Raw genomic sequence first — 16,052 nt, 5'->3', positions numbered from 1 at the left:
CTAGGCTAAATCCCCTGCAGGCTCTCATAACATCATGCAGTTGGTGGTGAGATATCCCCACTGGTCTGGCTCTCCTTAGACATGGAATGTCTGTATGGCCAGATTGTAAGGTGAGTGGGGGTTAATGTGACCTCAAGTGCAGGCTCTTGGTGTCAGCACCATGCCCCCTAGCACTGGCGTCAGGACAGGTTCTGAACCCTGAGCACCTTGAGCTTGTAGCAGGAAATGAGTATAGCACACAGGGTACATGCACCGGTTTTGTGGCTTCAATTCTCTAAGCTTCCCAGTACAAGTGCCCTTTGCAGGGGGATTCTGCAGCCTTCCCCCATCAAACGTGGCATCGGTTTCCCTACTTCTTAAATCAGCTGGCCTACCCTGGCCAACAGAAGAGACCCGGTCACAAGCCTAAGCTCCAGGAGGCCACAGGCATTTCTGCTTGCATAACCGTGCCTCTCCCGCTGCTGTGAGCACATGCCTGGAAAGCCTACTAGAGGAAGAGGGGTGCCCTGGAGCAGGGCTGGGTTACCCAACTTGTCCCACCTACAGGCCATCCTATAGCAACTGACAGCTGCCATCTCTGCATACCTGGGAGAGCCCGGCCAAGGTCAGCAGAGTTGCCAAGCCAGCCATGTAGGTTCAAGAACAATGAACACATTCTGCCATATACCACTGAGGTTCTGTGGAACTTCCTTCCACAGCCCTGGCTAACCCATACACCTAGCTTATTAAAAAAAAATGTTAAGAGCCTGGGGCACCTGGGTGGCTCATCGGTTGGGCGTCCAACTCTTGATTTTGTCTGGGTCATGATCTCAGGGGTCATGGGATCGAGCCTTATGTTGGGCTTCAGCGTGGAGTCTGCCTAAGATCCTCTCCCTCTGCCCCTCCCCCTGCTCTCCCTCTCTCTCTCTCTCTAAAAAAATAAATAAAATATTTAAAAATGTAAGGGAGGGGCGCCTGGGTGGCTCAGTGGGTTAAGCCGCTGCCTTCAGCTCAGGTCATGATCTCAGGGTCCTGGGATCAAGTCACGCATCGGGCTCTCTGCTCGGCAGGGAGCCTGCTTCCCTCTCTCTCTCTCTGCCTGCCTCTCCATCTACTTGTGATTTCTCTCTGTCAAATAAATAAATAAAATCTTTAAAAAAAAAAAATGTAAGGGATATTCACATAGATAATTTTTTGGAATCTTCTCCCGAAAACATTGGTATTCTCGGAATGTTCTGAGCCCTCCCTGAGGGCAGCTTCTATTTCTGCTACAATCTCTACTTCATACCCCCTTCTCAAGGCTTGCATTCTACCGTTACAGGTATGATGGCTGGATTAAAGTCCTTCTCTCCCATGATGTGGATACCCCCCTGATCTGTTTCTGTCTCCCACAGTACCTCTGGCACCATCTGGCACACAGCTGGTGCTCAAGGAAGGTTCAGGTTACCCATGATACCCAGAACCAGTTTCTCTCCCTCCACCCCAAACCCCGAGCTCCGCTCACCTCCAGGGGTGGGTAAGGCTGCATTCCCAATGCCTGGATCTCCACCGTGCCACTCCCAGCCAGGGGCGCTGTGGCACTGTACACCTCCACCACGCCATTGCCGCCAGGGTTGGGACGCCCAGGGGGCCCCAGGCTCTGGGGTGGGGGCGGTGGGGGTTGGGGTGGTGGGGGTGGGGGCAGTGGCGGAGGGGGTGGAGGAGGTGGCGGAGGCTGGGTGAGGTAGCTTGGTGCGGAATGCATGTTCAGGCTGCTCTGAAATCAGAAAAGAGAATTAAAGTGTCACACCCTCTTGATACCAGCTGTCTTGTTATCAGCCGAGAAGGACATTGGTCTTAGCCAATGACGTAGAAAGAAGAGCCCCTCACAAGGCAGCTCAGAGGACAGGGCTGATGGGAGGCATGGCAACAGAGTCATGAAGAATACCAAGGAAGCATCAACCAGGTGCCATTACCCCTTTTCTCTAGGAAAGTCGACAAAAATGGCCCAGCTTGGACACCTGAGTTGATCTAATAGCCCCAGTGTTGCTGTCCTTGGAGGGCTTGCTTGTGGGGCCCGCTCTGAGATCCTGCCTTGTGGAAGGTTGCCTAGGACCACTAAGGCTATTTTGCTCCCCTGGGGCACTGACCATCCTGTACGAGGTCACCTAGATCATTTGTACGGACAATGTGATCTGGGGTGAACATCTCCTTTCCTTCTAAGAGTATGGAATTTTGGTCACTTTGGCACCTCCATGACCAATCCCCAAGAAAAGACCTGAGCCTTGAATCTTGGGTATGCTTTCTGGGCAGAAACATGCACACACATTGCTGTTTTCCTCTGCTGGAGGAAAAAGTGTTTTGGGCAATCTCTCCCCACTGCCCCAAGAAGAGGAACTTTAGAAACCTATGCCTCTGGGACGCCTGGGTGGCTCAGTTGGTTGGGCCGCTGCCTTCGGCTCAGGTCATGATTCCAGGGTCCTGGGATCAAGTCCCACATCGGGCTCCTTGCTCGGCGGGGAGCCTGCTTCTCTCGCTGCCTCTGCCTGCCTCTCTGCCTGCTTGTGTATACTCTTTCTCTCTATCTCTGGCAAATAAATAAAATCTTTAAAAAAAAAAAAGAAACCTATGCCTCAATTCCTCCAGACTCCAGCCCATGTCTTTTTCCCTTGCTGTGTATCCTTGGTCAGGAATAAACCACAGCCACCAGTACAATTATCCCGAGTCCTCGGAGTCTTTCTAGAGAGTGTGTGGGTGGCTGTGTGGGTGTGGGTGGCTGTGGACCCCTGAAATGCAGCCACTGACTTCTAGAAATTTCTTCCACAAAAATAAAAACAAACAGGTGGGCAAAGATTTGTGTACATGGATGCTTCTCTAGTAGTTTTTATAATGGCAAAAAATGGCAATGACCCACATATCTGTTAACAGAAGCCTGGCTATGTAGGCAAGCGTCCATCCACACAATGGAATATTTTACAGTTATTAAAATGATCGTGATCATGGGTGCCTGGCTGGCTCAGCTGGTAGAGCATGCAACTCTCAATCTCTGGGTCATGAGTTCAAGGCTCACATTGGGCAAAAAGCTTACTTTAAAAAAAAAAAAAAAGGCTGGTGATCAGTATTTCATAAAGGATGCTCCCCTTACCCACCTCCAGGGGTGGGTAAGGCTGCATTCCCAATGCCTGGATCTCCACCGTGCCACTCCCAGCCAGGCCCGCGGTCCTGGGATCAAGTCCCATATCAGGCCCCTTGTTCAGTAGGGCACCTGCTTCTCCCTCTGCCTCTGCAGCTCCCCCTGCTTTTGCTCTCTCTCCCTCTCTCTCTCTCTGACAAAAGAAATAAATAAGATCTTAAAAAAAAAAAAGCCGGGGCGCCTGGGTGGCTCAGCGGATTAAAGCCTCTGCCTTCGGCTCAGGTCATGATCTCGGGGTCCTGGGATGGAGTCCCGCATCGGGCTCTCTGCTCAGCAGGGAGCCTGCTTCCTCCTCTCTCTCTCTCTGTCTGCATCTCTGCCTACTTGTGATCTGTCAAATAAATAAATAAATAAAAATCTTAAAAAAAAAAAAAAAAGACAAAAAAGTGTTTTTCTATTTGCATTTAAAGATCGGGCAAGCCAGACACCAAAATTCTAGCAGAGTTTTCTTTGGGGAGAGAGAGCATGGGTGGTTGATTAATTGATTGACTTCCCAACTTTTATTCTTTCTTTTTTAATTGTTTTTAAAGATTTAATTTTTAAGTAATGTATACACCCAATGTAGGGCTCAAACTCACAACACTATGATCAAGAGTCACGTGACAGCTGCAGACATTATATCACTCTGTGCACACATCTGTTCTTCAATACTGGATTCCATGCATCTCCTAAGAACAGGATATTCTCGGGACGCCTGGGTGGCTCAGTTGGTTGAGCAGCTGCCTTCGGCTCGGGTCATGATCCCAGCGCCCTGGGATCGAGTCCCACATCGGGCTCCTTGCTCAGCAGGGAGCCTGCTTCTCCCTCTGCCTCTGCCTGCCATTCTGTCTGCCTGTGCTCGCTCTCTCCCCCTCTCTCTCTGATAAATAAATAAAATCTTTAAAAAAAAAAAAAAGAACAGGATATTCTCCCATATAACCACAATTTGACAATCGTACTCAGGAAATTGCGTGTTGATATAATACTACTATCTAAAATATTCAAATTCCTCCTCTTCTCATTTCCCCAAAGTGTCCCAATAATGCCTTTGGATTCTTTCCCCCCAGTCCAGGATCCAACCAAGAACTGCATATTGCCAAGGGAAGGGCAGGCAAAATGGGTGAAGGGAAGCAGGAAATACAGGTGGAAAAGAAAAACAAAAAAAACCCTCACACATTGTAGTCGGTTGCCATGTCTCTCTCGTTTCCAGAGCAATTAAACTTTGTTCTTACTTTTCTGTTGTGTATTTTCTAACATTTTCCAATGGATAAGGAACACTTTTGTTAAGAAGTTAGGAGGGGGCACCTGGGTGGCTCAGTTGGTAAGACATCCGACTCCTAATTTCGGCTCAGGTGATGAGCTCAGGGTCATGGGATTCAGTCTCAGATGGGGCTCTGTGCTCAGTGGGGAGTCTGTTTGAGATTCTCTCTCTCCCTCTCCCTCTGCCCCTTCTCTCCTCACCCTCACTCCCTGTGCACACACCTGTGCTCACTCTCGCAAATAACTAACCTTTTTTAAAATTTTTTTTAAATTGTCAGAGTAAAGCTCTTTTTAAAAAAATTTTTAAAAGATTTTATTTATTTATTTGACACAGAGAGAGAGACCATAAGTGGGCAGATAGACAGGCTGGGGGTGGGGGTGGGGGAGAAGCAGGCTCCCCACCGAGCAGAGAGCCTGATATGGGGCTCTATCCCAGGACCCTGAGATCATGACCTGAGCTGAAGGCAGAGGCTTAACCCACTGGGCCACCCAGGCGCCCTTACATCTTTTTATTTTTAAGATTTTATTTATTTGAGACAGAAAGAGTACAAGAGGGGGTAGGGTCAGAGGGAGAAGCAGACTCCCCACTGAGCAGGGAGCCCAATGCAGGACTTAATCCTGGGACTCCAGGATCATGACCTGAGCTAAAGGCAGTCTTTTAACCGACTGAGCCACCCAGGTGCCCAAATAAATAAATCTTAAAAAGAAAAGAATAAAAATAGGAGGGTGTCTGGCTGGCTCAGTCAACATACATGTGCCTCTTGATCTTGAGGTTGGGGGTCATGAGTTCAAGTCCCATGTTGGGCATGGAGACGACTTATTAAAAAAAAAAAAAAGAAGAAGAAGAAGAAGAAGAAGAGTAAAAATAGGAGTCAAAATAGCCAGACTATGGCTATGAAAACCCAAAGTAATGTTCTAGGTCTCAACTAAAGTGACATCTTCCCTACCCACAGCAGCGCAGGCCAAGGGGAGACTGACAGTCCCTCTTCAACATGAGAGAGCTGAGACCATCCACTCTTCTCTCTACAAGGCTCCCAATTCATGGCGGGCAACATACAGGCCTGGAGTCAAGACCCTACGAGAAGCCGGCCGCCTCCTTACCTGCACAGGTGGGGGGCCCTGGGACATGGGCTGGTCCAAGGACGTGAAGGCCGACATGGCAGACATTAGCACGTCATCACTCACCAAGATGTTCCCCTGCACCAGGGTCTGGATCAGCGGGGATGGGGGCACGGTAATGTACGTGGAGATCTGGGTAGTGTGAGAGAGAGAGAGAGCGAGAGAGAGAGAAGGGAAGAGAAGAAAAGTGGAGAGAAGAGAAAGGATATGTCTGAGGCTTTGGAAGGAAACACGGCATGATGAAAAGGCTTGGGCTCTGGAATCCCACAGACCTGTGTTTCATTTCCACCTCAGCTTCTCCCTGCTGTATGACCCTGGACAAGTCACTCCACCTTTCAGAACTTCCATTTCCTTATCTATGAAATGAGAATAAGTCACAACTCTCTATAAGACAAATATTCCCTAATACTTTCTGGTATCTCTCCTAGAATAACACTCATACATGTCTACCGGGAGTCCATAAACAACAGTATTCTGTGTAGTTTTATTTCTAATAGCGAATAACTAGAAAGAGTCTCAGTGTCAAAGGGTAAACAGAGTAACAAAGGCAACATAGTCATAGCTTAGAATACTACACAGCGGACAAAAGGTATTGCACGAGAAACCAAATTATACAATGGCATGGAGATTATATTTTCTTACTTAAAAAATTCTAAACAATAGCACTGTATAATTCCTATGGGAATCACCATGCTCTGCGTTGAGAGAGGTCTGCGGCAGCCTGAGAAGTATCAGTGTACAGGTCCTATGGCTCTGGGGTGAATGCTTTTATTCTGACAGCAGGAATTATGTCTATACTACGGAAGGAGATAATGTTTTAAATGAATGAGCAGACAAGAGGCAGCCAGAAGGAAACCTGACATCTTGACCTAGCGTCCTGAAACATGTCCAGCCTCCATTATGGGGATCCTTTAATCCCTCTAAGAGCCCTTGACCCAGGGGGTCTCTGCTTTCCCCTGACCTCCAGACCTGCGGATCTGTCTGCGTCTTCACTCCCTCCACTTAAAGAATGATGGATACTGCAAATCCAGCATGACCAGTGGACTCCTGACATCCCCCCACCAAATCTTTTTCTTGCTGTTTTCCCCACTTCGGGAAATGGCAACTTCATCTCTGCAGTGGATCCCCCTCGACTCCTTCTGATCTCACTCCTCACATCCAACCCACAGGCTCTACGGGCTCCACCTTCAAAACATTTCCAAAATCTCATCCCTTCTCTTCACCTCCACTGCCACCATCCCAGTCAAGCCACCACCACCAGATTGGTACAACAGGTCCCTAAAATTTTCTGGGTTTCTCTCTTGACTCTCACCAAAATCCATTCACTCTACAGCAGCCAGAGTAATATAGTTTAAGTGTAAATCAGACTATGTCCATCGTCTGTTCAAAACCCTCCAGGGGCACCTGGGTGGCTCAGTGGGTTAAAGCCTCTGCCTTTAGGGACGCCTGGGTGGCTCAGTTGGTTGGGAAGCTGTCTTCAGCTCGGGTCATGATCCCAGCGCCCTGGGATCGAGTCCCACATCGGGCTCCTTGCTCGGCAGGGAGCCTGCGTCTCCCTCTGCCTCTGCCTGCCATTCTGTCTGCCTGTGCTCACTCGCGCGCTCTCTCTCTCTCTCTCTGATAAATAAATAAAAAATCTTAAAAAAAAAAAAAAAGCCATAAACTCGGGTCGTGATCCCAGGGTCCTGGGATCGAGCCCCGCATCAGGCTCTCTGCTCGGCAGGGAGCCTGCTTCCTCCTCTCTCTCTCTCTGCCTGCCTCTCTGCCTACTTGTAATCTCTGCCTGTCAAATAAATAAATAAAATCTTTAAAAAAAAAAACAAAAAAACCTTCCAAAGGCTCCCATCTCACTCAGAGTAAAAGCCCACGAAACCCACATGTTTGTCAGGATTCCCCCTGCTCCCTGTCTGACCTTATCATCTCCTGCTCTCCTCCTTACTCACTCAGCCCCAGCCATGCTCACCTCCTTGCTGGTCCCGGAATAAACCCAGCACACTCTCCCCCCAGGGCCTTTGCATTTGCAGATCCCTTCTCCTGAAATACTCTTCCCCAAACTAGCAGCATGACTCATTCCCTCATCACCTTAGGTCTCTCCTCATATGTCACCTCTTCACAGAGCTCTTCCCCAAGTACCCATTTACAAAATGGCAAAACCTCCCATCCCCATCTTGGCATCCCCATCTCTCTGCACTTAACATCCTAAAAAAAAGTCTGTCTTTCCATATGTGTTTGGTACTATTTCACCCACCTCCATAAGGGCAGTGATTTGGAACATTTGTCTGTCACGATGCCCAGACAGTGCCTGACACAGAGTGCAAGCTCAAAAAAGACTTGAGTGAATGAATGAAGGAACACACAAACAAACGTATACCTGGCGATTGGCAGGAGGCGGGGCCTGCTGGACAGCTGCAGGGGCTGCCGAAGGGGTGTAGATGCTGTTGGTGGCCAATGAGACGGTGGCCAGGGGCGGGGCATTCCCCTGGCACTGTTCCCGCTTGTGGGTCATAAATGCCGGCAGCGAGTTGAACTGCTTCTTACACTTTCCGCAGAGAAAGACATCCTCATCGTCTAGGGGTCACACCCACACGAACAGAGGGAGAGGAACAATGATGAAAAGCGAGACAAATGAGAGCGCACCACAGTGAGAGACAGGAGAACACCTGTGGCTAGACCACACGCATGCCACCTTAACAGAAATCTGTGACTCGACGGGCATGTGTCTAGTGCCAACTTTGTGCTTCCAAAAGGAGATTTCAAAACCACGTAGGCTCCTACAGGAATATCCAGTCATGTCTCCCCAGGTATTGAAAAATTATGAATCAGGAAATAGTAGAGTGGGTGTGCTTCAAAGCTGAGAAATTTTGGAATCTTTATCCCACCTGAATTGTTCATCGGTCCCCAAATAGGCTACATGACCTTCTATGTTTCGGCATCCCCTGCTCCCTCTGCAGGCTTCTTTTCTCAGAACAACTCAGGCCACAAGACTCTGCTCGGATGTCACCTCCTTCAGGAAGCCTTCCTAAAGCTAGTCGCCACAGTTCCTTCTGCTGGGTGCATCGCTCATATCATACTTCTTCCCAGGACCGTCAGACTGTGAATCCCCCAAAAGGGAGGAAATAAGTCTTACTTATTACCATAACTGGCAGGATCTCCTAGGTATGTAGAAGCCCCTCAATGGGTATTTGCTGAATGAGTGAAAAACTCAATGAATGATTAGCTATAGTTGATACCACCCACTGAGGGTGGCCATGGTAGACCACGGCCATGTACAGTGCCAAGCACTTGACACATTGTGGCAGAAATGTCTACTTGTTGGGGTGCCTCAGTGGCTCAGTTGGTTAAGCATCTGTCTTTGGCTAGGGTCCTGATCCCAGGGTCCTTAGATCGAGCCCTACATCGGGCTCCCTGTTCAGTGGGAAGCCCGCTTCTCCCTCTCCCACGCCCCCTGCTTGTGTTCCCTCTCTCACTATATCTTTCTCGGTCAAATAAGTAAATAAAATCTTTAAAAAAAAAAAAAGAAAGAAAGAAAGAAACGTCTACTTGTTATTCAACAGCCACTCTTCCTTCTTAGACAGTAATAGTGGGAAACATGACCATCTAACTAAAGACTCTTCTCTCAGCCTTCTTTGCAGCTAGACATCATGTGACTGAATTCTAACCAATAGGATAAGAGCAAAAGTATACTGTCTATGCAACTTTCTTTTTTTTTAATTTTTTTTTTAAGATTTTATTTATTTATTTGACAGAGAGAAATCACAAGTAGATGGAGAGGCAGGCAGAGAGAGAGAGGGAAGCAGGCTCCCTGCCGAGCAGAGAGCCCGACGCGGGACTCGATCCCAGGACCCTGAGATCATGACCTGAGCCGAAAGCAGCGGCTTAACCCACTGAGCCACCCAGGCGCCCGCAACTTTCTTTTAAAGGAAGGCATATTGGGACGCATGGGTGGCTCAGTCAGTTAAGCATCTGCCTTTGGCTGGACTCATGATCCCAGAATGCAGGGATCAAGTCCCACATCGGGCTCCTTGCTTGGCGGGGAGTCTGCTTCTCTCTGCCTCTTCCTGCCACTCCCCAGGCTCATGCTCTCTCTTTCTCTCTGACAAGTAAGTATATAAAATATTTTTTAAAAAAGGAAGGGGCACCTGGGTGGCTCAGCCTGTTAAGCTTTTGCCCTTGCCTTGGGTCATGATCCTGGGGTCCTGTGATGGAGCCCCACACTGGGCTCCCTGCTCAGCAGGGAGTCTGCTTCCCCCTCTGCCCCTTACCACACTTGTGCTTGCTCTCTCTCTCAAATATATAAATAATTTATTTTAAAATAACAAAATAAAAAATAAAAGGAAGGAGTATGACTTCTACTTTGTTCTTTCTTCCCTTTGTGTTGGCTAGAATGTGGAAATGAAAGTGGAAAGCTGGAGCAGCCAGCCTGGACTGAGGCAGAGGGCAACAGAACCTTAAGAAAGAAAGGGTCTGAGTCTCACCACACCCACCCCAAACGCACATCAGGACTTCGTGTAAGAGAGAAATAAGCATTCATCTCTACAAACCACAAGAGACTTGTGTTCCTTATTTACAAAACAACTGAAAGTGAGTCCCAAGCATCCTCACAAGGTCTCTAAGAGGTTAAGACTATTATCCTCATTTTACAGATGTAGAAACTGAGGCACAGAGAAGTTTACTTACTTGCCCAAGGTCACAGAGCCAGGAACTACGGGAACAAGGATTCAAACCCAGGTGGGTATCTCTCTGTGCCCAGAATTGTTCCCAAGTGTTCAAAAATGTTTGTGGAATGAATAAATGAACACACAGACTCACACAGGGCTCTAAAGTTCCTTATCTTCTCTGTGTCTCAGGGGCCTGGCCTGGAAATTGGAGATTCATGTTCAGCCTGCTCTTTCCATAGAGGAGAAGTTGAGAAATAACTTTGCGGTCAAAGGTACAAGCGTTACTAAGCTCCTAGCCATTCCCTGTCATGAGCTTCACATTCACTAACTGATTGAGAAAGTGCATCCTCATTGCCAAGAAGAAACAAGCCTGAGCCTGAAGACCCAGGCTGGGAGGAAGGGGAGAGGGTTCAGACACCAGATGGTATCCTGGGCACCCCAGTAGGCAATTCACTCCCATACCCCCTCATGAGCCCCATCTGCTTTTCACAGGAAGCTACGCACCCTTCCCACTGGTGAACCTGCCCAGATACTTACCCAGTGGCTGGATAGCAGGAGGTGCATTGACACTCTGGCCTGTTGGATCAGGGACTGCTCCTTGGCCATCCAACAGTGACTGGACAGCCAGGACAGTCTGATTGTCCATTCCTGAAAAAAGAAATGGAGTCTCTGACTTCCCCTTCACAAGCCAGACCCAAAGTAAGCCCTCTGTGGCAAAGACGGCTGGCTGTGCCCCAATATACATTCTCTCCTACTTCCACTGTAATAGAACCCAAGATTTTTGGCTGAAAATATGGCCCCACAATAAAGATTACATTTCCCAGCTACTTTTGCAGCTAGGGACTGTCTAAATTCTGGACAATGGGGGAAGAAAGGTGTCCTATGGCAGTACCTGGTTAGTTATTTTAAAACTGCCTGGTACGGGATGCCCTTTTTTTGCCCGAGCCACCACCCCAAATCATAAAGATAAGAGCCATACCCTAGGGATTGCAGGGCACAATTGGGAAAGGTCCTGGGCCTCTGAGAACCTTGTAGAACACAGCCACCCTTGGAGCTTTGGGCTGTCTTCCTCTGGTCTCCCATATGAGAGAAATAAACTTCTACCTTGTTTAAACCACTGCTAGACTAGGCTTCTCTCTTCCTCAGGGAACAGTCTGATCCTAAATCATAAGCCCCTCCACAAATCATGTTACTGAGTCTTCCCCCATCCTACCCCACAAATTTGTTTGCTCTTGGGCGTCCCTGCTTCCCTTGTTTTCCGACGTGTACTTCTTTCAGTTCCTCAGTAAACAGTGTAATCGAATTTATGGTCAGGACACCCGTGGGAACCTGAGTACTTCCATGTTTTCCAGTCAGCTGTCACTACTGCTGAGGTTCATAATAATACAGTCTAGCCATGTCACCAGCTGGAGGACGGGCCTCCTCACATCTAAGTGGCCACCAAACCACACTGCCTCCCTCCCAAAAAACCCAGAGGGTGCCTCCTTCTCTCCGTCCCCACAGCCAATGCTCTGCTCCCAACCTCTTCCAACCTTTTACCTGGACACCTGCTCCAGCTTCCAAAGGCAATGCAAATTGGAACTATTAGCTGCCACAGCCGAAGTGAATTCATACTTTCTCTTGTCCCAATGCATGTTGTGTCTCTCCTGAGGCCAGCACTTCCCTGCAACCCCTCCTGCTCCCTCAGAAACCACTCTCCACAGCAAATGGTCCCTGTCTTCGCGGTATGTCTGCAACCTCTCCTTCCCATCAACACTACACATGCTCAGGTCTCTCTAGAATTCCGTCTCTTTGAACCCATGTTCCTATTTCTCCTCCCTTCAACAAGAATCATCCGTCCATCGCCTCTACACACCTCCCAATCCTCCTCTACCCACTTCATGGGCTAAAGCCCCCAGCATTCCACCAAAATCACCAAAGAACATCTGGCAGCATCGGACATTCCTTCCTGAGACACTCCCCTGGCTCTAGGATACCTCCCTCCTGGGTCTTCTTCCACCTCTCTGTTCATTCCTTCATAGCTTGCTCTGCTCTCTTCTGTCCAAAACTCTTCTAGGGGCGCCTGGGTGGCTCAGTGGGTTAAAGCCTCAGCCTTCGGCTCAGGTCATGATCCCAGGGTCCTAGGATCGAGTCCCACATCGGGCTCTCTACTCAGCAGGGAGCCTGCTTCCTCCTCTCTCTGCCTGCCTCTCTGCCTACTTGTGATCTCTGCCCATCAAATCAATAAATCAAATCTTTATTTTTTTTTAAAGATTTGATTTATTGATTTGACGGGCAGAGATCACAAGTAGGCAGAGAGGCAGGCAGAGAGAGAGAGGAGGAAGCAGGCTCCCCACTGAGCAGAGAGCCCGATGTGGGGCTCGATCCCAGGACCCTGGGATCATGACCTGAGCCGAAGGCAGAGGCTTTAACCCACTGAGCCACCCAGGTGCCCCTAAATAAAATCTTTAAACCAAAACAAAACAAAATAAATCTCTTCAAAATGTTTCTGTTTTGAAAAGTTCCTTCAGTCTGGATTCTCTCTCTTCTCCCTGGGCAGACTCACTTACCTCCCATCTAATTCTCCCCAAAATGGAGTCCCAAACTTGGGGTTTGCTCCCCTGGAGAAGCTTCAGTAAGTCTCCAACTATATTAGGCAAAATTGTGAGTCAATAAGCATTTGAATGCAAGTCTGTACATGAGCATTCACAGCAGTTTTATTCATAATAGTAAAAAACTGAAAACAATTCAGATGTTCTTCAATGGGTGAATAGTTACACTATGGTACATCCATACCTTGGAATACAACTCAGTAATAAAAAGGAATGAAATATGGGTGCCTGGGTGGCTCAGTGGGTTAAAGCCTCTGCCTTCAGCTCAGGTCATGGTCTCAGGGTCCTGGGATTAAGCCCTGCATCGGGCTCTCTTCTCGGCAGGGAGCCTGCTTCCTTCTCTCTCTGCCTGCCTCTGCCTATTTGTGATCTGTCTGTCAAATAAACAAAATCTTTATTTATAAATAAATAAATAAAAAGGAATGAAATACTGATAGGCATAATAACTTGGGTGAATCTTAGGGAATTATGATAAGTGGGAAAAAAGCCAATTTCAAAGCTCATATACTATATGATTCCATTTATATGACATTCTTGAAATGACAAAATTTTAGAACTGGAGGACGGATTAGTGGTTGACAGACACCAAGGATGATGGGGAGTGGGGAAGGAGGTAGGTTTGGCTATCAAAGGGCAACCTTTTATGGTGATGTAACTGTTCAATATGTTGTAATATAAAATAGTCTTGCATGTTACATTGAGGAGAACTAGGTAAAGGGTATATAGAAATCTACAGAAAAAAACCCACAATGATTTCAAAATAAAAAATTTGATTCAAGGGGCACCTCAGTGGCTCAGTGGGTTAAGCACCTGCCTTTGGCTCAGGTCATGACCCCTGGGATCCCTGGGACCTGAGCTCAGGTCCTGGGATCAAGCCCCATGTAGGGCTCTCTGCTTAGGAAGGAGCTTGCTTCTCCCTCTCTCTCTGCCTGCCATTCCCCCTACTTGTGCGCATTCTCTCTTTCTCTTTGTGAAATAAATAAAATCTTAAAAAAAATTTTTTTTTAAATTTTGATTCAAAAAATACTACCTGTTAAAACTATGGAGACAATCAGAAGATCAGGGATTCCCAGGGGTTTTGTGGGGGGGGGGGCTATGAAGAGACAGAACAGAGAGGATTTTTAGAGCAGTGAAAATACTCTGTGATGATATTGTAATGAGGGATATATGTCACTGCACATTTGTCCAAGAGAATGTGCAATACCCACAGTGAACATAAAGAAAAGCCATAGATTTTGGATGATTATGATGTGTCAGTGTGGAGTCATCCTTGGTACCAAATGTACCATTTGGGCAAATTATGTTGCTAATGGGGGAGGCTAGTCACGTGTGAGTTTCTTCAATTTCTCTATACCTTCCTTTCAACTTTGTTGTCAACCTAAAGCTGCTAAAACTAAAAAATAGTCTTTTAACAAAGACTGCCTGTCTGGGGCGCCTGGGTGGCTCAGTGGGTTAAAGCCTCTGCCTTAGGCTCAGGTCATCATCCCAGCTTCCTGGGATTGAGCCCCAAATGGGGCTCTCTGCTCAGCGGGGAGCCTGCTTCCTCCTCTTTCTCGGCCTGCCTCTCTGCCTACTTGTGATCTCTGTCTGTCAAATAAATAAAATCTTTTTAAAAATAAATAAATAAATAAAAATAAAAAAGGCCGCCTGTCTAAAACTGAGATCCAGCGAAGTGTGTCACCCTCACTGCTCAGTTTTACCTCTTTCAATAATTCTCATCAACAAGAGGCACCAATGTCCACCCAACCAGAGCCCCTAGGGCACCCCTTTAATCTTTCCCCAACCTCTTCTCATTTCCAGTCCTTCAGCAGCAAGTCTAGCCTATTCTGCCCCTATGGACTCTCTTTAGATCTACTTTCCTCCTTCCTGTATCTGTCCCCCTGGCCCAGGCCACCACTGGTTCTCAGCAGGACAACTGCAGCTACTTCCCTCACCTCCCCCCTGCCACTCTGGCCCCGTGCAGTGCGTCCTCAGAGCAGCCGGAGTGAACTTTATAAAACATACATCAGATTGTTCTGCTCCCCTGCTGAAAACCCTTTCTCAGCTCCACAGTGATTGCAAGATAAAGTTCACAAGTCTCAGCTCTAACTCCTCACTCACATGAACTTCGGTGAATCCTAGAAGACCTCTCTTCCCCCAGGGCTTTGCAAGTGCAGATCCTACTGCCTGGGTCATCTCTGGGTCCTCACAGTTCCGCTGTCCTTGCCCTAGCCAAGCATGCATGTCACTGTTCTAGGAACTGGTTTTTCTTTTAATTTCCCCATCACTCAATACATGAACACATTCTTGTAGTAAAATCTCAAACGTGGAGGGCGTCCATGGAAGCTAAAGAGAAAGTAGGCCTCACCCTATTCTACTAGTCTTCCAGAGGTTAAGTACACTGACCCTGTCCCTCCACACTGGTCACCCTAAAAGCTGGCACTAAAAGCCAGCTAAGGTAATCTTCTTTTATGGTATACCTTTTCTGTAACTGTATAATTTTAATAGTTGTTTGTTCTATAATTTCTATATGCCTCCCTCCATTCATGTGCCCCCTGCCCAATTGTGGGGCAGGAATTGTGTCTGGCTCAGTAAGTATTCCTGAGATTGAAATTCTCCCCCCAGGGGGGTGGGGGCGGGGAGTTCTCACCTATTTCATGGTGAGAACTCCGATCCTCCAAAAAGTGAAGGGACATAGCTGAGATGTCCTATGGGTCTCAAGTCTCAGCAACATTCTACTAGTCTGGCCAACTTTCAGTCTTCTGATTTATCACACCCCTCTAAGAGCATTCCCAGGTCTATATCCCGCCCCCACGCCCCGCAACCTACCCTGTGCCACGGTCCTAAAGTCAGTAAGGCTCCCGCCCACCCATCCATGGCCTGCAGGTGCACAGAGAGGTCTATGCAGTGTTTGCTGACTCCAAAGTCCACAATCCCCTGCGCCTGAGGTCCACTTCCACGCCTGGAACCTCCAGAGCACAGGACAATTAGATGGCGCCCAGTGTTTACAGGGTTCCGTCTGAGGGCACTGTGTGTCCCAGCCAAGCACACCGCTGACACCCATCGTTTCTTGATCTGAGTGTATAAAGCTCTGCACCCAAGCACGGTGCACAAAATAGGCACCTAGTGTTTGTTGGTTTGCGTGTGTGAGCACCGATGGCCTTGCACCCAGGTAGGACCTATCCTTTCCTGGTCTGATTTTGAGAGACCACCTCGGGCACGAGGCACAGTTGGCCCTCAATACAAGTCGTTCGTGGTCAGGACGCCTAGTTAGGTTGCTTCAGCCGCCAAGCCCTTCCCGCCCCCGAACCACCG

The 16,052-nt window shown here is 48.1% G+C and overlaps 1 protein-coding gene across 4 annotated transcripts in view; it reads right to left on the bottom strand.

The window, feature by feature from the left end:
- ZNF341 (zinc finger protein 341) overlaps positions 1 to 16,052 on the bottom strand; it is a 46,280-nt gene that overhangs the window by 29,596 nt on the left and 632 nt on the right. Inside the window, exons 1-5 of one of the 4 annotated variants that reach the window (XM_082750916.1) lie at positions 11,147 to 11,385; positions 10,705 to 10,815; positions 7,881 to 8,077; positions 5,492 to 5,641; positions 1,484 to 1,735 (exon numbers count right to left, since the gene is read on the bottom strand). In XM_082750916.1, the coding sequence (XP_082607042.1) occupies positions 1,484 to 1,735; positions 5,492 to 5,641; positions 7,881 to 8,077; positions 10,705 to 10,813 (708 nt within the window). In that variant the 5' untranslated portion in view covers positions 10,814 to 10,815; positions 11,147 to 11,385. Of the gene's footprint in view, positions 1 to 1,483; positions 1,736 to 5,491; positions 5,642 to 7,880; positions 8,078 to 10,704; positions 10,816 to 11,146; positions 11,400 to 16,052 lie in introns of those variants that run through there. The other 3 variants (XM_082750915.1, XM_082750918.1, XM_082750917.1) reach the window with 3 other exon arrangements.

Source organism: Mustela nivalis (assembly GCF_964662115.1).
Source record: "Mustela nivalis genome assembly, contig: HAP1_SCAFFOLD_2085, whole genome shotgun sequence".
Classification (NCBI taxonomy): Eukaryota; Metazoa; Chordata; class Mammalia; order Carnivora; family Mustelidae; genus Mustela; species Mustela nivalis.
This window is presented reverse-complemented; position numbering and strand designations above follow the sequence as displayed.